The sequence below is a fragment of the Poecilia latipinna genome, unplaced genomic scaffold, assembly GCF_001443285.1.
Source record: "Poecilia latipinna isolate Pla-1442-1.1 unplaced genomic scaffold, P_latipinna-1.0 Scaffold6, whole genome shotgun sequence".
NCBI lineage: Eukaryota > Metazoa > Chordata > Actinopteri > Cyprinodontiformes > Poeciliidae > Poecilia > Poecilia latipinna.
In genome coordinates this window covers 6,822-27,897 of record NW_015112622.1, presented here as the reverse complement: position 1 = coordinate 27,897, position 21,076 = coordinate 6,822, and the positions used below count along the sequence as shown (strand labels likewise).

Here is a 21,076-nt window from a genome sequence, read left to right as displayed (position 1 = left end):
ACCCCAACCGTTCACCCCTTTCCAGTTTTTTCACCATCATCATTCTTACCTCCCCCAAACTTCTGTTCCGGCCTTGCAACACCTTCATATCGCCTCAGCCACCTCGTTTTCCTCCCCTCCTCGCTCCATTTCAAAAGGACAAATGCTTCCTGCAGTCATTCTAGCCCTACATTGGTATTCTACTCTCAATTTAGCCGAGAGACAAGCGGCAGTGTATGCTTTTCTTCACCCAGACGGCAATCTTAGGTAAAGTACATGGACAAGAACGCGAGGAGAGAGGCTTCGAGACATTAAAGTAATTATGAAAGTTGGACAGAAAAACGGAGGGAACAGAATAGACCTGTGTGGCTTTTTCATTTTAGCTCCCGAGTCTTGAGCTGCAAGAAGTAATAGTCAAGTAAATACAGAGTCAGACTTTGAGTCGCTGGATTACAAAGGCGACAATATGGCATCTCCGTCTCACCTAAGAAGGTTTGAAAAGGCTTTGATCTAAATGATGCCAGTTTTAGTTTTTCCACCTCGGGTTAATAAAAAGAAAGAAGAACTAAATATTTTTGTTTGGCTGGATATCTTTTTCCAGCGCTGTCAAAACTGAAGTGTGGGCCGCGCAAAAACGCGTCACTTCAAACAACCAGCACGTAACCGGCGGCGATGAAGCTATCTGCAGTTCTTAGCGCTAATTACACGTCATTTCATCACATGGGAAAAGCTGCGAGATACCGAGTGTATTGATTATTCCGAAAGTAATAATGCAACATTTATAAGTCACTGAGTTAATGAGGGATGAAGAGCCTTTCCCACCGTACCCCCCACCCAGAGTACAAATGATCAAGATGGAGAGAGCAATTCCTCATGGCTACATGGGGAATTAGAGAATTCACAAGTAGGATGGGGGGAAGACACAGACACATGAAAGCAGCAGAGGAGGGCGATAAGTGCAGGAGGAGGAGAGGAAGGACTGTGAAGTGCTGACAGCAGGTAAAGGGTAAGAAGATAAGAGGAGGAACGGAGTCACCTCAAGAGAAGCAGACAGGGAGAGAGGTGAAGGGAGGTGGAGAGCAGATGGCCTTGAGAAAAGAAGGTAGGAGGCAAGATGGGAGGAATTTTATTCCAAGATGAAGAGAAATAAAAAAAGGAAAAAAAAAAAGAAAGAAAACAGGATGAATGTGAAAAATAAGGAGAAACCACAGATATGGAAATGGGATGTGTCATTCCAGGGATTTAAAACAGAAGCAGGTTTGACATGAGCTGACGTCCCCAGAGCAAAGGCAGGCAGGAGGAGGCAGGAGGAGGCAGGAGGAGGCAGGAGCAGGCAGGAGCAGGCAGGAGGAGGCAGAAGGAGGCAGGAGGAGGCAGGAGGAGGCAGGAGCGGACAGGAGCAGGCCGCTCGCCAGAAGTGGGCTGGTTTGTTATAAAAGCAGGAGAGGAGCGAGGAGAACAAACAGAAAAACACAACAATGTCGAGTGTCGGCACTGTACGTGATCTAGTATGTTGCATCTTTCCATATTTCATGGTACATATAGTTTTGAAATAAATGTAATATTGATGTAATACTTACAAAATCTGAAAGTTGTATTGTCTGAACAGTCCAGAAAAAGTCTTACCTTAACTACTAGACAATTACAGTGTCATTATGAAAAGAACATAAACACTGTCCCAGAGATATTTATTATGATAATAAGTAACTAATTGAAGATGTTTTGAAACCTTGGCTGTGATCAGGAATTTCATACTTTGCAGGTTGGACCTTTGTTGGAATTCAACTCCAAATGATTTGTGAAACATCCGTCTCTGTTTCATCAAAACAGCATGCAGTTTGAAGAAGAAATACCTGGGTGTGCGATGCTAATTGACACACTATTGGCTGTCCGCAAAGCAGCCAATCCAGATGTGCCGTTTGTTTCCCCTTTGAGCTGATTGGTTGTATCCCCAAGATTGGAAATAAGACAGTTTATGGCGGCTAGCTTCTGCGATAATCGCCGATACACAGAAATAGTTCACATTTGGAAAGCATGCCTGCATGTATTAATGCTCAGTCGAGGTATGTTTGATGGTTGAAAATAGGCAGTTCTCAGCATTCTAGAGGAAGTCTCAAGTATTCACCAATTTCAGCCATTCACAGGCAGATGTGACCACTCTCCCAGGTGAACATTTCCTTGATCAGAGTTGCCTGTGTTACAGCCTCCACTCTGAGGACAGGACTCTGTGCAGGTCCAGTCATGTTTCTACACACCAAACTCCCTTTTTATGCCTTTGCATACTGTGCTTCAATGTGCACTGTCAGCCATTATCAAACCAGGATTTCCCCCCATGTGTATTATAAGCCTGGCAGGCCACCAGGCTTTACTTGTGCCCCCATCAACTTTAAAGATTTTTTAACTCAAAAAAACGGCAGCTGGATGAATGACTGCCGAATGCCCCGACCACCGGGCTTAGCAAGTTTTCTGGGGGGGGAACTTTGTCAAACTGTCACTACACAGTCTGCTGGAGCATGAAGTTGTCAAAAGTGGCCTAGTTCAACTCCTGAAGTTAAGTCACGCACCATAATATCCTGTCCACCAAACTTTATGCTCGACTCAATTCAAGTGCCATTCCAAGGAAAAGGCAAGAAATGTCCCTTCAAACAACACATTTCTAGTTCTCCATGTTCTAATGACAGCGTGATTTACACCACTTCATCCAGCACGTTGCATTACACATGATAATGTAAGGCTTTAATGCAGCTGCTCAAGTCATTCCACTGAGATCTCTGAACCCTGTTCCTTGAGCAAATTTGATGGTTCTCTTGAAGATTGGTGACCTCTGTGGTCAGAATCCACTGACTCCACTGTGATAAAGTGGCCTGTACACCTGTGGCCAAAGAAGGAATTGGAACACCTGTACTATTTTTGAGAAGGTGGCTCAATCAATATGGCAATATGGTGTATGTAAACTTCTATAAGTTCCATTATTGGAATTAAGCATCTCAGGATTCCTCTGAAATCTCCAGGTGGTCACTGGTACATGAACCAAGACACGTTGATACAGGCTTTTTCGCTGCGTGTGTTTAAGCAATAAAATTACCAATATTTACTTTGGTTATCATTAGAGTTTTGGGGAGAAAAACTGTTGCATGCATCCAGTATATCAAAACACTATGTTTTTCTGCATATGTTCTTCAAACCAAGTCAGGCAATATTTTCACCTACAATTTCACCTCAGAAAAGCAAGACTGATGTCCAAATTGGTACCACACAACAACACAAATCCAATCAGCACAGACACATGCACAGTGAGACAGGTCCTTACCTTCCTTGCAGTACTTCCCCCTGAAGCGGGTGTTGGTGCAGTCACAGTGAACTTCTCCATACTGAATTGAGCAAAACCCTCCATTGAAGCACGGGTTTTGTTTGGTGCAGAGGTACTCCAGGTCGCTCTCAATGCCTTGGCTGTTTAACAGCGTGGGTGGCATCTCCCCCACCTTCAGATTGGTGATTAGCCCCATGAAGGGTGGCTCATACTTCACAGTGCTGGAGGTCAGAGCAGAGAGGCGCACATCGAGAGGGATCCCACCCACGAATAGGTCGCTGACCACCGCCATTTCCTTCCTCTTTGATTTGACCTCGGCCACTTTTGTCTCGCCGTCCACCATTAGCAAAGTCTCGCGAAAGTTGCGGGTGAGCAAGACCATGTGCCAGCGGTCATCGTTGACCCGCGTCTCCATGTGCAGAATGGCCGGCTCAGCACAGTGGATGGCGAAACGCAGCTGAAGGCGGCCGCCGGCGATAAGCAGCTCCAAGAAGTCGCAGTTCCCACCGTCGTCCAGATAGAGCACCAAGGCCTGGCTGACGTTGGTCTTGAGACTGAAGCTGAGCTCACCCACGGATCCTGCTTCCCAGCGGCCATAGCGTGCGTACTGGCCTGTTGCCCCACCAAATTCCAGCATGTCCACGGTAGCTAGCATGCTGAAAAGGGCCAAAGGCCACAGGGGCCAGCATAGGAATCTTAACACCCTTGTCATACTAAAATTTCCAATGTTTTCTTTGCCTATTTTTTATTTTTTATTTTTTGATGCTTTGTAGCTACAAAGCCAATCCCCAGTTTCAATTTATATAAGCTGTACAAAAAATTTAAATGGAATATAAAACTTGTTCACAGGAGCCCTGTTCCAAGTTCCCAAGCCAACAGGCAGTATCTCCTTTCACTTCCTGTTACGATAACTCTCGTCCTTATCCTGACTCTTTCCTTCGTTTCTCCATCAGTTGGTGCTTGAAAGTCTTAAGAAGTAGCAGGAGGGTAAAAGAGGGGAAATATAACAGTGAGACGGTTTGAAGGGTCCTGCTGTACCTTGGACTAAAACGTCTCTAATGTCTAGATTTTGAGGAAATTTCCACAAATTTTTGAGCTGTGCCAAACGCTTTGGGGGAGGGTGAGGGTGTTCTTGTCAAGAAAAATAAAAGGACATAAGGTGGCAGCTTTAAAGAGTGTCAGCTGCAGGGTATAAGAGGTTCATATTTTCCCCATGACCTCCCACTTTTCCAAAGCCTTAAGATTTATGTAGGTATCGGTTCCATGATTGTAGCAGCAGCTTGCAGCTTTTTTCCTAGAAAAAAGAAACAGAAAATACATTTAAGTTATATGCCAACACTCTATGAATTGATAAAAAAATAAATAAAAAAACTATCCAAAAGAAAATCTACTTCATGTTTTAAGGATGTACTGAAATATACTGAGATATCATTATGGAGCTTTGTAATAAAGTTCAATGTAGGGAGCAATCCAAACCCGTGCCTTTCCACAGAAATAGTTCATATTTAAAAAGCACGCCCTTACACTGTGGAGCACACACACACACACACACACACACACACACACACTACAGACATGCGTTTGCAAACACACACATCATTAAATCCAATGTAATTCAGAGTGGAGTGCTGCAGAGTCAATAGCTATGTGAATAGCAGATCTTGACCCTGGGGCTCAACCTGATCCCCAGCCATTAATTCTTGAGTGAGATTTAATTTTCATCACAGACAGTCTAAAATTAAAGCAAGACTCAACACTGCTCATGCCCCCCCCCCCCACCCCCGTTACCCTACACTGCTTTAATGTGACAATACCAATCATGGCTGGATGCAAGAAAAGGAAAGAGAAAAAGAGAAACAGACAGAGAAAGAAGCAGCGTAATCGTGATCTCAAAGCACAACATGGAGGAAGATTAGGAAGGACACAGAGAGCAGCTGGAAATGTCAGAGACAGACTTTAATGAAAAAGTGAAATTTTGGTAATTTTGCCTTGCTGGACGTTCTTGTTTCCTACCATAAAATAAAATACAACCCTGCATTCAAAGGATAAAAGGCTGGTTTTCACTTCTATTATTAAGCCTAATAGAGCAAAGATATATACAATCAAACACACTAACAATATTAAATCCACTTCAGATCAACAGCACATTTTAAGCTTCTCATTGCAAAAAAAAAATAAAAATAAAAATAAAAAAAAAGCCTGAAGTCAGTCTGTGCAGACGCGCTGCAGCATCTCCCTGACAAAGATGAAAAATGTGATACCGTAAACACTTAAGTCTAGATTCCACAGGGAGTTTGTTTTGGTTTTGCTATGCTCCATTTTTTAAGCCCATTAAATATCTCTTTGAGGTTTCCTCCCAGGAGGAGTGTTTTAATGGAGTGCACACATAAAGGCAGTCAAATAGCTGTTGATGTGCAACTGCTCCAATCATCTTATTTGGGAGTGTGGCAGTAAGGAGGTCAAGTTGGCTTTTGATGCTCATGAGAAAAAGTAAGGTTTACATCCTGCCTGGTTCAACACAGCCGAGTTTAACATGTTTAACGGGTTGAAGAACCCCTGTAATATTTTTTTATAATACATTACATTTATAAATGAGGGTTAATTGGGATAAAGCAGCTTCTGAAAAGCGAATAGGAGAAATAAAAGCAGTCCAGCTTACTTTGTGCATGTGTGTGAACACTTTCCAGAAAACAGTGATTTTACTACTAAAATACATGAAACAGATATATGCAAAGGTTTATTCCCAATTTGTTTAGAAGCTAAGCCAGCAAATCAGGCAAAAATAAAAAATAAAACTAATTGCTAAAGAACAAGTACGGATATATATGTATCTTATGAGTTGAAATACTTAATCTTTCACTTCTGAACTTTCACTTGTGTCCGATTACAGTCTTAGAGTTTGCTGAGATCGGATTTCTTGCATTCTAATCGTTGCTGCTTTTGTCAATGCTGAAATTCAGTCAGTCCATATTTCAACCGTTTATTTTCTAATAAGCTGGGAATAACGATGTGTTCAGGAAAATGGGAATATTGAATCTCACGGACACCAATCAAAGATTTTAAGGTACCTGAAGCTACAGCATGGATTAACCTTTTTTTTATTATTATTTTCTTTATTTGTATTTGAGGATGAACTATAAAGTACTGCAAGACACTTTTGAGCAGGTTTGGATGAAAAACATTTGCTGAAACGTTTGTGTTGCAATGTCGCAGCAGTTTCATAATGTTCACCATTTCATGAAATTTGAGTGTCTGTTTCAAACTGTCAAACCACAGCAGGCTGACTTCAGTCAGACACTTCTTCAGATCTGAGACGATACTGACTGCTACAGGAGACTCTTCCTACCCACAACCATCAGAAGCTGTGCTAAAAGTCTTTAAATAGTAATATGAGTTACAATAACTTCTAATTTACCTTTGGGATTAATACAGTTTTTTGTAATTGAACTGAATTCGTATTTATTATGATGTACTACATGTTTCTAGTTATGTTTTCCCCTCATTGTTATAATATTTCCCTTCCTCTCTCTCTCTTTTTTAGCATATTATTTACTAAGACCTAGTTCAGCTAGGGAACAATCAACAGTTAAAAGTCTGGCTTAATATTATAATCTAAATTATTGGATGCAAAACTGGAATGCATGGCACATGAAATGCAGAAGCCGGCCAAATCCTGCCTCCAAACAGTCTACTGCACACTTATGGTGGTGATGATTAGGATTTGATGTATTGTGCAGCTCTGGTTTTTGATGTTGTTCTTTGAGAGAGCAATTCCAAACTGGCATCCTCTCTGTCCAAATAAATAAAAGCCACGGAGTGAAAAGCTTTACAGAAACCCTAAAAGGCTGATTTTATATGATCCTGTTCTTCTCCAAACGTTTCTCATCTATGAGAAAGTTCTTTGAATGAACATTTACATATTTTGTAGGAATCAACGTAGGATTCACAGCAGTCAGTAACAGAAGTTAACATTTTTAAAAGACAGCATGTTAACTATAGTACATTGGACCCTGAATATTCATGGATCATTATTCACCCATTTCAGGAGGGTTTTTTTTGAAAAACTAACCTATTCACGGATTTTCCGTAGAGCTAAAATATTCACAAATGCAAAAAACATTCAGCTACTTGATCTTCCCAAGGTTATGAGTAAAGAGCAAAATAAATAAATAAATAAAAATAATAAGTGGACCCAAAACAGAACTTTGGGTACCTCACATATTAGATCGATAGAATCTGGCATGTGATGTATTTGATTTCCTGTTTGAAATGTTCTAGATTTGCGGTGCATAGAAGCTGAATGCCGTTTCTCCATGTTTGGTTCTGGAGATGCAGAGCCGACCAGAACCAGAAGACCTGAGTGGTCTGGAGAGGTTTTCCCAATGTACAGTGATACTGGGAAAAATAATAAAATTTGTGTGATTAACAATACTTTACAAAAACACAAAATGGGACAAAATGGCTGAACATAGAGTGAAATGCGTCTCTTGCAAATTCCAAAACAACTAAGTAATTGTAAACTTTACGTTTCCTTATTGTGAAACGATACAAAGTTGGCCGAGTTCAGCCGATGTTTCGTCCCTCAGTGACCATCATTGGTGCCTTCACTGTGTTCCTTTGAGAAAATTAACTGCTTATGGCTGCTGCATCCATCTGGTTTTACGACGGACGATTCAGAATCGTCAAGAAAACCTGTAAATGCTCTCACCAAGAAAAAAAAACATTGCTCTCTCTCAAATTATACATCTAAAGAACAGAAAAAAAGTTGGTAGAAATTCACTGTGAGATTGAATCTTTCCCCACCGTCATCATAAACTTTGACTACACATTTTGTCCACACAGAGCTCTTCACCCCTCAGAATAACTCAGGAGTCATGTGAGCCACCGTTGACCCATTTCCTCTCTCATCGCCCCCCTGGGGAAAAGCTGGCTTAATCTTGACAGACTCTGTTCCAAAGTGTCTGCGGCTACGTTCAAACTGCAGCGCAAAGTGTCCCATTTCTTATTTTTATTTCCTCACTAGAGACAACGACTGGATGTCACTGAAACAATAGAACATACAGCGACGCAAGTTGCTCTCACACGCCAAACGAAAACAAAACTCTCTTGCTAAATGGACTGATAAAATTCCAACACAATTAAATGAAGAAGAGATAAACTGACTTGTCCAATGAAAAGAGGAGTATGGATCTCTCTCTCTACAGTCCGATTCTGTTGGAGGAATTTAATATCTGCTTTTTTTCTGCAAAAACAACAAGGATTTTCCTCTGCACTCTCGGCGTGCCTTGGCTTAAATGTGTTTTCATTTTTAATCCAGCTCTTGCCGAGCTCCGCCTTGGCCCCGGGTCTTTAGATTCCCCCACAGGCCGTCGCACACCTGTTGCATGGAGCGGTGCCAGGCTTACATCTTCTTCCTTCGGCAAACACTCAGCCCACCGATGATCAGATTAGGCCTGCTTCGAATAATTTGCCATCCGTCAGTGCTAAAGGGAGCTCACCGTGTTGCGTTTCTCTCCGCCGTACTGAACGCGTCATTTAGAACCGACGACCGCACACCTTTCTGGTAGCATAAAACGACTGAGGAAACTCAAACATTTACACAGCGGGAAGATAATAGAGACATAGCTCAGGAAAAAAAAGAAGAGCGTGTGAAAGTGGGCGAACCAAGGAGTTTGTAGAACACAAGCAGGCACTCAAACAGCATATCCTGGCAAAAGTCATTCATCTAGGCGTGTGAGAAGCCCACTGGTGTTCCATCAGTCAGCGTGAAGTTGCTGCCGTTGCTACCACTGAGCTCTAATTACCCAGAGCAGCATGTGAAGCTGCTTTCAATATTTCTGGTCAAGATGGAAAACATGGGCAGTAAAATAGAGGAAGAAGAAGAAAAAAAAAGATATTAGGCGACAGGGAACAGCAAAGTTAAACATAATAAAACGTGCTGGGTCTTAGCTATGAAAATATCAAATTACTATTGCTTTATGTTCTCTTTCAGACGTCATATAAAAGCCCTAACAAGGTGGTAGAGTTAGATAGAAGAAGCAGCAAATGAGTAGGAGGAGGGAATCATCGATTCATAGAACTTAATCAAACAAAACGAAAACTATAAGAGATTAGCATCAGCCTTATTTGACAGGCTTATTGAAAGACAAACTTTTCTGCTTTGATTATTCTGTTGTTGACTGAATTTAGTAATATGTCAAAAACATCATTTTAAGAGAAGCGGAGGAGGACTATAGCGACTTTGGCAAAAACACACCAGACAGGAGTTGTACTGCAAACAGGAAGAGTACAGAGACCTGCAACTGCTGCACCAGGTTGTGTTAATAAATGTCTTAATTTTCATTCAACTCCATTTTCCTGCCTGCTGGTGTGGATAAGAGTTCAGATTGATGACTTTATAAAACAGCATCTCTAAATTGAGGTGGTAAATAATGCAGGGATACTGGGATAAGTATTACTATCCATGTGGTTCAATTGGCTATAATTTTCAAAAATACTGAACATAATGGGGAGGATCACAAAAATATCTGAATGAGACATTTACTGTGCCAAAAACAAGAATGCACTGTCGATGTTTCAAGTTTCCTCTCTTACAAAGAACAGAGAGGTCTGTAATTTTCATCATAGTCACATATCAACTGTGAGAGACAGAATGAAAGAAATAAGTCTAGAAAATTCCAATGTATCATTTTAGATAAGTTAACGTGCGTTTTATTGGAAATTAAATAAGTGTTTGATTCTATTGTGTACAGTTTCATTGAAGGAGTCTCAACTTCTCAGAACATCAAGAAAAGAAAGGCTTTTAGAAAGACTTTCTTTTCTTAATATCTGCTTTTTTTTCTGCAAAAAAGCTTTTTCACAAACTTTGTGCACACAAAAAGAGTTTGACTTCAGTTCCTCTTTGCATACAATCATATGAAAAGAGTAGTTGGGAAATAGAATTTGACTTTTCGAACAATCCTTTGTAAAGCATCGCTTTTAGCAGCGTTTAGCATCAATCTCTCATCAGCCGAGGATTGCTACGTTTAAGCGCTGCGGCGCGCCTTGATTCTAACTACAGGTTCGACGAATAACAGAACAAAGGATGAGATTGAGTCGACAAAGAAGCAGAGTAACTCCTAAAGGAGATCTGAAAGAAACGGAGCACATAGAAGCCTGGGGGGGGCAAAATGAGGTAATCAGTACCTACTCAGCAGAGTCCCTCACTCGTTTTAACCAAGTGAGCTACCACAGAGGTGTGCAAGCCTTTCTTCAACATCACGTTGCTGCCTTTGATCAGCCGAGAGCCGCTGGAGACCGGTCGCGGCTGTACTTGGCTCTGCTGAGGAGATGTTAATGGAGTCAGATCAAGGGCTTAAGCCTTTGCTGTTAGCTCTGGAACGGCGAGATTATCAAGGACTTTAGCAGGACTCTGTTAGCTTTTTGGACGTATTGTTGAGGAGGCTGAGCTTCTCATGGAGATACGCAACAGGGTCCAAGAGGTGGAGGGAAAGGAAGCAACATCATTAAGGCTTCCTTATATTGACAATTTATTGTTTGTAATTCCCAAACTTTTTCATGAAGTCAGTCAACAAACCGACACAATCAGGAATAAATTGAGAGAGGGCCTCTGTTTGTGAGGCCAACATGACTAATGAAACATTAAAGACACAAGAATCTAGCAGATAGGCCAACTAGTATTAGTACAACTTGAACAGCAATAGTCTTTTCCGACGTCCAATCAGATTTTTTTCTGAAGCAAAAATTAACCCCTATTGGGCCAAGAGAAGCGGCCTTGTTGTTCCTCGATGTCTCGATGACACTTGTGCGTCAGATTTATGTGCGTACCAGAAACGTGTGAATGGATATTTTTATGCAAGAAAAAAAATGTGGCTGTAGTTATTCAACAAAAATATAATTAACCTTCTGGGCATAGTCAAAATAATTTCATTTAAATAACAAATGTTAATCTTACCCAAACTTATACCTATTAATAGTGAAATCCAACAAACCACTTAATTGTGCAGTGTAGGCTATGTAGTGCATCACACAGTTACAATCTGTACACAGACCATTTGTTTTTACGATTCAGAAAGGAAATTGGGGGTTCTTTAAATAATTGAAGAGGCAAATTCTTTCAGTGGTGTTCCCAGCATGCATATATAGCATCTACACCAATAAGAGTCAAATTGACACAGATCACTGAAAACTGTGGCTGGGTCCTCCTGATGTTGAACTTCTGCCTGGTAACCAGATCTAGGTTACTCTGTATGTGTGAAATGCTAAATGTTTGCTGCAGGGAGAGGGGGAGGGGGGGGAAAAGTAAGTGGAAAACTGTGTTCATCTGTGTGCGAGTCTGGTCATCAGCATGTGAGCTGGAGCCTGGAGATGTTTTGGTGGGAAGCGCAAGGCTGACTGGCCAAGCCTCAAAATTCTCCTGTTTCAATTAACCAGCCCAGCAGCCTGCAGCTACACCGCTCTTATCTGGGCGGAAGGGGAGGAAAGAGACAGGGATGGGTAGAGAGAGACAGCACACAGGCAAGACAGGCAGCGGTGGAAAGTGACAAAAAAAAAAAAAATGTGCAAAGTGAAGAAGAACCAGTGGTGAAAACATAGAACTTTAATCTTTTGTCATTAAGACACAAACATTCACAGTTTCTACTCTAGACCAATCACTAAATAAGACTTAAAATGTTAAGTAATTAAACTATTTAATTCCAGCTGTACTTTATGGCTGTATAACTTCAGAGGAGCTTTAACAAACTCATTAAGGCTACATTTCTGTGTTTATTTTTTTTGTTTTCATTGGTTTGATGACAGATTCGGATTTTAAATGTCATCTTTTCATTAATCGTAAGTAGAAAATAATAAACCGGTATAAAGTTGGTCAAACATCCATCTACCTGTAATTATCTATATAATCTGCTTCACTTTGTGATAAAGTTCCTGAAATAAATAGAAGTTTCGATAATATTCAAATTTATCCGACAGTCTGCATGGTTGAACCTCTACTTCTTTATGTTTTATCTGTCATAATGACCATGCTGACAGAAAACTCATTTATAAAAAAGGAAGCCGATGATCAACCTTTACAACCAAACCAGACAAAATGCATGTTGAGAACAAAATGCAATAAACATCATTACCTGTATGGAACACACAGTCGCCATGGCGAACATTTTTCAAACCAGACAAACAGTCTTTTTGAAATACACTGTAATTTATTATGTACCTTTGCACCTTCTGACTGCTCACTGTTATTATTCTGTAAAACTGAGCTACAAGAGTCACCACTCTGCCACATAACATTCTCCTTCAGCCCAGAGTAAGTGATGGATTTCTGAATATGATATTGAATTTCATGTGTTATTTGTGCGGGTGAGAGCTGAGGGCAGAATGAGGAATAAGAACAGTGAATGTAAAAAAAATAAATAAATGGAGAGGAAGGCCAGGGAATTAAATACCAATTCAGACGTAATGTTGAATGAAGGCCAACCAGTCAAGAATACATTCAGAAAGAAATTAGTTTAGGATTTGCAACAAGCATGGCATTTTCACTATGAGCCTATTGTTACTAACAAACCAGTTTTGAGATCTTCTAAGTCTCTGTTTATATACGTTCTCTATTTATTTAAGACTTTGGGTTAGGTTTAAGGTTAGAGTTAAAGGTGCCAACTCCAGACTAACAACCAAGTAAACCTGGTGCTTTTTGTTTTGCTTTTTTATGAGAAAACAATTGGTTTTTAAACACCTACTATTGAATGAAAACAGAAGAAATACCATCTGTACAGTCAGTTTTTATGATCATTAATAACAGAAGACATCTTTGTTGCATGAAAACAGAGACAACTTTAAACTGCATACGACTACCACTACTGTAACTGAACTATCTGTGTCCTAATCAGGCAGAAGACGAGTTCTGAACACTGAAAAGTGTCCCAGTTAAAGCTACAGAGGATTGCATTGTTGCAAACAAATCAAAGGGATCAAAAGAAACACAGACTCTTTAGAGATCTGGGGACCGACCAAAGCAATATGCCGGGGTCTGTATATTATGCTCGGCGTTATATCTTAGTTATTCCAGCTTGCAGTGGTGTTAAGAAGCCAATATGATTACTAAGACTCGGGGCTTACGGATATCCAGAGCAGGTGAGCAATGTGTTTAATTTCACAGACCTTGTAGACCCACTAAGCTCATTATGGGCCTCTCAATTCCCTCACTGATCTTCCTATGGTGGCATATTGATTTGGGCAATATGGTTGAAAGCTGTGTATAACAAAAGACCTCTCACCAAGGTATTCTCATAAGGAGGCGACTGTATGGAGTCTTTCACTTTTGAGCCCCAACGCTGCGAGTAACTAAGAATAACTGATGAATGGGGGAACTGACACCGCGCTGAAAACATTGATTTGGGTCGCCTGTAGAGCCGCTCTAAATCGGGCAGGTAGTGAAGTAAATCGCACAGGTTTAGTGTCACACACACACACACACACACACACACACGGACAAAATACACAGTGGGCAAAAAAAGAAAAAAAAACAACTTTTTGGGAGTTAGCTAGTTGCACAGGGTGAGATAATATTGTTCCTTCCTGCAAACTCCAGAAATTGAAGAAAGCACCGAATCTGCAAGACAAACTGCATCCTCCTTCAAGCAGCCTCAGCGGGGACGTTAGACAGGAAAAATTATGACCCCTAGGATAAAATAATATTACACCAGCTGGCTCTAAGGCCAATTGAAACCACTCAGTGTCTCAAGATTTAGTACTGAAACCAAGTGGAACAGTGGAAAGTCAGCCGTTCATCTGATCGATGCAAAATGCACCGCTGACGACCTTGTAAAACCCATCCATACCACAGAGGCTTTATGGGGGTTTTTCAGGAGAATAATGTTGAATGTTAATCATCGAGACATGACCCTCTCTAAAGGCATCATAGATTATAACCATCTATGGATTCAGCATTTTAGCACACACTAGAATCCGTTTGGTGCAGTGCGCTGGTAATGCATGGTTGTGGGCACTTCATAATCACCTGCATGTGTAGCACCAAGTACAGTTTAACTTAATGTCTCTATAACAGATAGCTCAGCATATCGGTGGATCACCAGCATGCAGACTGCAGGCTTCCTGCAGAGTTCCATGAAAAAATCCCAAGATTTGTACAATTGCTCACTCAGTCATTTACATCCATTTTAATAAATTAAAAATAGAAAAGAGGATTATGAATTGATGGCACATATTTCTACAAATTTAAGGATCCTAGAAAAACAGACAGAAGAGAGATAGAAATAGGAGGAAAGAAGGAGGGAAAGAGAAAAGAGGAGAAAGAAAGAAAGCAAAAAGAGAATGAAACAAAGAACACAATGACCAATATGAGGAAAGAAAAAAATAAAGGAACCAAGAAAGGAAAGATGGTCAAAGAAAAAGTGAAAATAGGATCAAACAAAGGACATATGAGAAATTAATCAGGGAGGAAGAACTAAGGAAAGACATAAAAAAGAAAACAAGAGAGGAAGGAATTAAGGACACAAGGAGGAAAGATGGAAGGAATAATTAAAGAAAAAGGCTTGTGAAGGCTAAGGACCGAGGTGACAAGGGAGAAAAGAAGGAAAATAGCAAAAGTTGCAAAGTAGCTTTAAACAATATTCTACCATTCAACAAAGTTTTGAAAACATTTTTTGCTGAGTCAGGCAGTAGCGCCGACACTTAGCACCTGTTTCAATCGTTCCTGGAACAACCAGTCCATACAAAGGGACAGCCACACAGTGATGCCAATGGTAATGAGCATCTGCTTCTGGAAAATATCAGATAACAGCCGCATGCAGAAACTGCAAACTGTGTTATGACAGATCATGTGTTAAAAAAGAACAAATAAAAAAAAAAACAACAAAACATCCAATCAGAGCTAGGAGGAGGGTCTTAGAGCTGTCAATCTCCCCATGTGCATGCTGATCACCTACCCATCCCCATACATGACCTCCCTTGCTCTCTGCCAAGCTACAGCCATCAGCAGAGCCTGTTGTCAATGCTAAAGCTAGTTAGATTTTCCACCAATGACAGTGTATATAGTTTTCCTATAACAAAGAATTGTTTCTCTGCCATTAGCACATTTGGCAGCATGTTCACGAGGATGACTGACAGCACTAAGACCCTCCCCCTGGCTCTGATTGGTTGTTTTGGTCCAGGAGTGGTGCATTTCTTCAGACAGCAGTATGTAACGTTTTTATATCCTATAAAAACGTTACATACACCAACTTCAAGATTATTTACTGGTACAATTTTCCACACAGTCGGCAGATTGCTCACTTCCTCTTTCCTGAACTAATTCCCCCTGTAGTTCCCCCTGAACCGTGTGTAGTTCCCCCTGAACCGTGTGTAGTTCCCCCTGAACCGTGTGTAGTTCCCCCTGAACCGTGTGTAGTTCCCACTTCCCACTAAGGTTTCTATCAGATGTGCTTTGATAGCAAGAGGAATATGCATCAACCAACATTTTTAGAATTAATGCATCCCTTTGGCTGTATTCTCAGTGAAAGAGGTATGAAGCTAATTAGCTTCACTAGTCCACCAGCTCAGGTGTAGGGGTGCACACCTGTGTGGGTGGCTTGCCCAATTCACAGCAAGACTGGAAAAACAATTTGGGATTTGGGAAAATAATCCAAATGGCAGTTGATGACCGTTGTTGAATCCATGTCATGTTTCTGTCTTACAGTTCATGCAATAACACAGCTGAGGATTTACCGTGCGTCTTTTGTGTAAGGTAATGCAGCTAGCCGCGAGGCTCATGACTCGAAGCATTTTAATACATTAAAAAAAAAAAGAGAAAAACATGCCTTGGTACCTGGGAACATAACATGTAGCACGACGATGAGAAACACCACAGACAATAGAGAGCACCCAAACCGTGTTTGGAGCAGGAAGGTAAGAGGAACAGAGCGGAGCAAGAACATCCAATTCAATTTCAAAACTGTGCCGGCTCAGTGTACAAACACAAAGGCTTCATTACGAGCAGATCCCCGGCTGAAGGCAAGAGTTAATTCACCGTCTTCAGGCACAAACAGCGGGGGCGGGGGGGGGGGGCACATGGGGGGAGATCAGGGGGTTAGGGTGAAGGAAGCAACAAGAGGACTGCTGGAGCAGAGAACGTAAGGTGACATGGAGAGGTGAGAAAAGGGGGGAGATCTGAGGAAACACTAAACAGTAGTTAGCTTGCTGTGCTAAGAGCATACTAATGCACTATTAAAATGGAGCACTAGGCCAGAGAGTAATGACTTCCATTATGTGTCTCTAGATACTCGAGTACTAGAGGCATGTTATTGCATCCATAAATCTGGTTGCACATTAAATGATCAACTTTATGAATAAGTAACGGGCTGCACAGTAAATGGACACGGCTAAAGATAGACTCGTTCATTAATAAAACGTTGACTGACGTGTCAAGTCACATCTACACATTTCTGAGTCTTTCATTTAAAATAAGCTTCCTTTTTGTTTTGTTTTTTTTACAATCCCATAAAATTCTATAAAACTTCACAGTTGTTTTCTTAAAGATCCTATTCAATGTTTCCCCCAGAAAACTTGCTAAGCCCGGAGGCTTAGCAGGGGACACTCGGGCAGTCGTTCAACCAGCTGGCCACTGTGTTTTTGAGTTTAAAATGTTTAAAATTGACAGGAAGTTTAAAAATATCAGCTGATACTTATGTGTTATTTAAAAATTGGAAGATTAATATCTGAACACCAACTATAAAGTCTTAAAAAATTTAAAAAATGCAAACATTTAAAAAAAACTTAGATAAATAAGCAATACTAAGCCTGGTGGGGGCACAAGTAAAGCCTGGTGGTCCGCCAAGCTTATAATACACAGGGGGTAACCCTGCAATGTTCACACTGCAAAAAACACAACATTTTTCAAAGTAATTTTGGTCAAGTTTCTAGTGTATTTATCTTTGTACACTTGAAATTAGACACAGATAACTTAAGGTTTAACTAACTAGTAGTTTGTTTTAAGTCAGTAATTTCTTCATATTGTTGAAAAGGTTCTTGTTCCATTAGCAGATTATTTCACTTGTACCAAAATATTTTTCCCATGTTACTAGGCCTGCCACAATAAATTTTGCTAGATGATAAATTGTGCCAGAAGTTATTGCGATAAACGATAATATTGTTGTTTTGAGACCGTTTTAAAATAATATAATGGTAATGGCAAAATAACGCAAGAACACGTTCTAAAAAAAACAGAGAGAAAAATGATAAATCATGCCAATGGAAATACTGAGTTTGTTTTAATTTATCATGCAAATAATTGATTTATTGATTATTGCCTACATAAAAAGTGAAATAACCTGCCATTGGAACTAGTATTTTTTTAATCAAATTCAAGGAGTCACTGAGTTAAAGCAATCTCTTCTAAGCAGCTGAACGAAAACTATAAGTTAGTTTTGTCTTATTTCATACAAAATATTTGCATTAAAAACTGGACCAAAAATATTTTGTGTAATTTTGTGTTTTTACAGTGTAAATACCACTTACTAAGCCAGGTGGATGCACTCTACCTGTGCACAACCAGTCATAACCTGTTAACGTTTTCACATTTTTTTGAAGACACAAACTGAGTTTTCAATGCATTTTATGCATTAGGATTTTACTGAATAAACCAACACAAAGTGAATCGTTTTCAAGTTAAAAGAAAAAGAAACGCATCTTTTCAAGGGATTTTTCTATGAAGATCTGAAAGCCTGTTAGAGAACATTAGTGAGCAAACAAAATCCTTGTTCAGTGTTCTGCAGAGGCACTGTCATGTTGGATCGGACGCAAGAAATTCCTTGGCAACAGCAAGAAGCTAAAGGTGTTTGCCTTTCCCGTGAACGTATGAACACAACACAAACTCGGTAATGAGAGAAAGAAGACCAGGGACGAACGCTGTGGTTTGTGGTCCCAAGAGAAACGTCTCTAAACTGGGCGTAAATCAGAGGAGGGCCTACAGACAGGACGCCGATGGAAACGGCACGAAGACAGAGAGAGGGAAACGGAAAGGCAGAATACTATTAGAGCATATTAAAAATTCAGTGCTATGCTCTTGCTGACGCAAAAAATGAGTGCCCTCATTTGTTGCCTGTCACCTCTAGGAGCTCAAATGACACAGAGGTGGGAGATGAGTGGAGGGTTGAAACCAAATGAGAGGAGCGTAGGCAGCGCAAATCACAAGAGGAGCAGAGGAGAGTCAAAAATGTGTAGTGTTGAGTGGGATTAAAATGAGACTTTTTATGGTATGTATGCATGTGTGTGTGTGTGTGTGTGTGTGTGATGGAGACGGCACAGACCGGAATGGATCAAGGGAAGCCAAGCTGTTATTTATTAGAAAAACGGTCCATGGAAATCGCCATTAAGGAAAACAGATATTGCAAATGGCCTGTTGCCTTCATGACTGGGCTAAACGCTGTGCGCTCTGACAGGACAGCTGAGCGAACCAGCTCCTGAAAGGGTCTCGAGTCTGGTGGGCAAAATCAGATCAGAAGAAAAACGTTGCTAAAAACAAAATCAAGAACAGGTGACAACAGCACTCTTACATGACATGGACTTTTTTTTTTTATTAATCTCACTTAATTCTTTTGGTTTAATGACGACACCTTGCTTTATTGGGTTGAATTAACTTAACATACAAGTTTCAACTTAAAGGAACTTTTTACTTGGACTTCACTTGAAACAATTAAGTTGAGTGCCGGGTTCGTGTCCTACGTCTGACGTCATGACACAAGCTTCATCAGGGACAGATCCTGTACTGACCAGGCGCTGTGTTGGAGCAGGAGTAGGACACAACAGACATAAGGCCACCCAAGTCCTCAACAAGGCCGTCGCAGGTTCGATTCCCGGCTTGATGACTCTTGCTTTGACCTTTTTTGTGTTCCCTCTCTGTCACTGCCCACTTTCCTAACTACTCTCAAGTAGAATCAAAAAAAAATCTTTATTACTTTATCTCTTCATTTGAAGTAAACTAAATTATTTGAGTAAGACTGAAAAAAATGTGTCAAGTTAAAACAATGTAATGAATTAAGTTGGATAAACTCAACTGAATCACTTGTTACCAGTTGAAGCAATTCAATAAAGTTGGTTCAACTATTTTCTTTTGTCGGTGTGCAACTTTCGGAGCCAGGATGTCATGATGACAAACAGTCATGACAGGAAACAGAACTTTACATGACAGCATTACAGTATCTGTATGAGAGATGGTGTGAAACCTTGCAATAACTCAAACTGCAATCAGATAATGGTCAACTTCGAGGTATTCTGGGACTAAAGACCCTTCAGTACATATATCTCTGTTCTCTGGGATGTAGGTGTCATTGTTGAATTGAGTCTGGTTCCACTCAGGCCTCAGTCCAACACAGGATTAAAAGTTATGTTTTTTCCACTTCTCCCTTAGATTTTGTTCCATCTCTCAGAAACCGTCCTTGCCAGTGTATCCAGCCTGTCAACCAGCTCCCATCTGCCAGTTTGTCACAATCAAGATTTCTGCTTGCCTGCGTGCCCTTGACGCGTCAATCAGTTCACCTTACTGTGTCATATTTACCAGTACAGTACAGAATAACCTTTTTTCCCCTCTTTCTGTTGCAGCGTCCGAGGTCTGTGACAGAAATACACAAAGAGTGTTAAAAAACTAACAAGCTGTGTATTTTTGGAAAGTCTCTAATAATAAGCTAGATGACAATGTATTTTCTCTGTACATCATCTGATGTTAGGAGGAAACAATTACCGGCATACACAGATGGCCTACATTTTGGCTAAATTAAAAATTGTTAAAACAATAACAGAATTCGGATTTAATTGTGCCACTAGCTAGTTACAACAGATTGAACGGACTGGGCAGAAGCGAGCGTGTATATATGGTCTTGGGAACAAGTCAGCAGCAAAAGTGTGTGTCCAGGCTGCAGAGGAACTGATGTCGATCGAGGCAGGCAGCAACACTTTGACACAAAACCACTGATCTGTGCCAGAAAAGAAAACCAAAGAGCTACTTTCATCAGGTTCTTAGGTTTTAAATCGCTTATTCAATTTGGTCAAATCCAATGTCTGAAGGTGAAATATTGTTTTACTGCTGAAGTGCGGAAACATGTGTCACTACTCAGTTTGCAGTAGTTCTTTATATGTAATATCTATAAAAAGACACACAAAAAAAGACATTTTACCACAATAGGGACAACCTTTGACTTCTTTAGAGGCGGCACTGATTGTTACAGCTTTCTTAGTTCCAATCAGGGAACTGACTTCTGGAAGCTTTGCCACCAGAAGTCCAAAGAATATTTAGGTTGCATAGGATAGCCTGTTGGTGAGATAGAAATAAAAATCACTTTGAAAAAGGTTAAGTTCCTCTATGAAGACACAACCTTAACCTTCACCACAACGAAGCAGTCTGAACATAATCAGCACAAGCCCAACGTGGGATCAGCTAGTTACAATAACCACACTCTTAGACTAGTCAGAAGTTTGGATATGTATCTGTTCCCGTATCAGTCAGGATAATTCTCATGATCTGTTGATTGTTTTCCATTGGTTACCAACAGACCAATGTGCCTAATGAACCAAGATTTAAAGTGACCCCACAAGTGTGTATGTGTGCAATTTTTTTTTTATACTTTAGCCCAGGAAGGAAGAAAATATGTACCCATTTATGTAAGCCTAGGTGGATATGGGATATGGGTTGAGGGTTTATATTAACTGCTAACTCCAACCTGCAGGTGTCAGACTGCAACAGATCAGAGAAGAAATGTTGGCTTCTGAAAAAGTTTACCAGCACTACCAAGAGTAGGTTAG

The 21,076-nt window shown here is 40.5% G+C and overlaps 1 protein-coding gene across 7 annotated transcripts in view; it reads right to left on the bottom strand.

The window, feature by feature from the left end:
- Positions 1-4,580, bottom strand: part of nrxn2b (neurexin 2b) — an 825,611-nt gene extending 821,031 nt beyond the window's left edge. For all 7 annotated transcript variants that reach the window (XM_015016195.1, XM_015016655.1, XM_015016584.1 and 4 more), the window contains exon 1: positions 3,290-4,580. In XM_015016195.1, the coding sequence (XP_014871681.1) occupies positions 3,290-4,001 (712 nt within the window). In that variant the 5' untranslated portion in view covers positions 4,002-4,580. The remainder of the gene's footprint in view (positions 1-3,289) is intronic.
- Between the last annotated feature and the right edge of the window lie 16,496 nt (positions 4,581-21,076).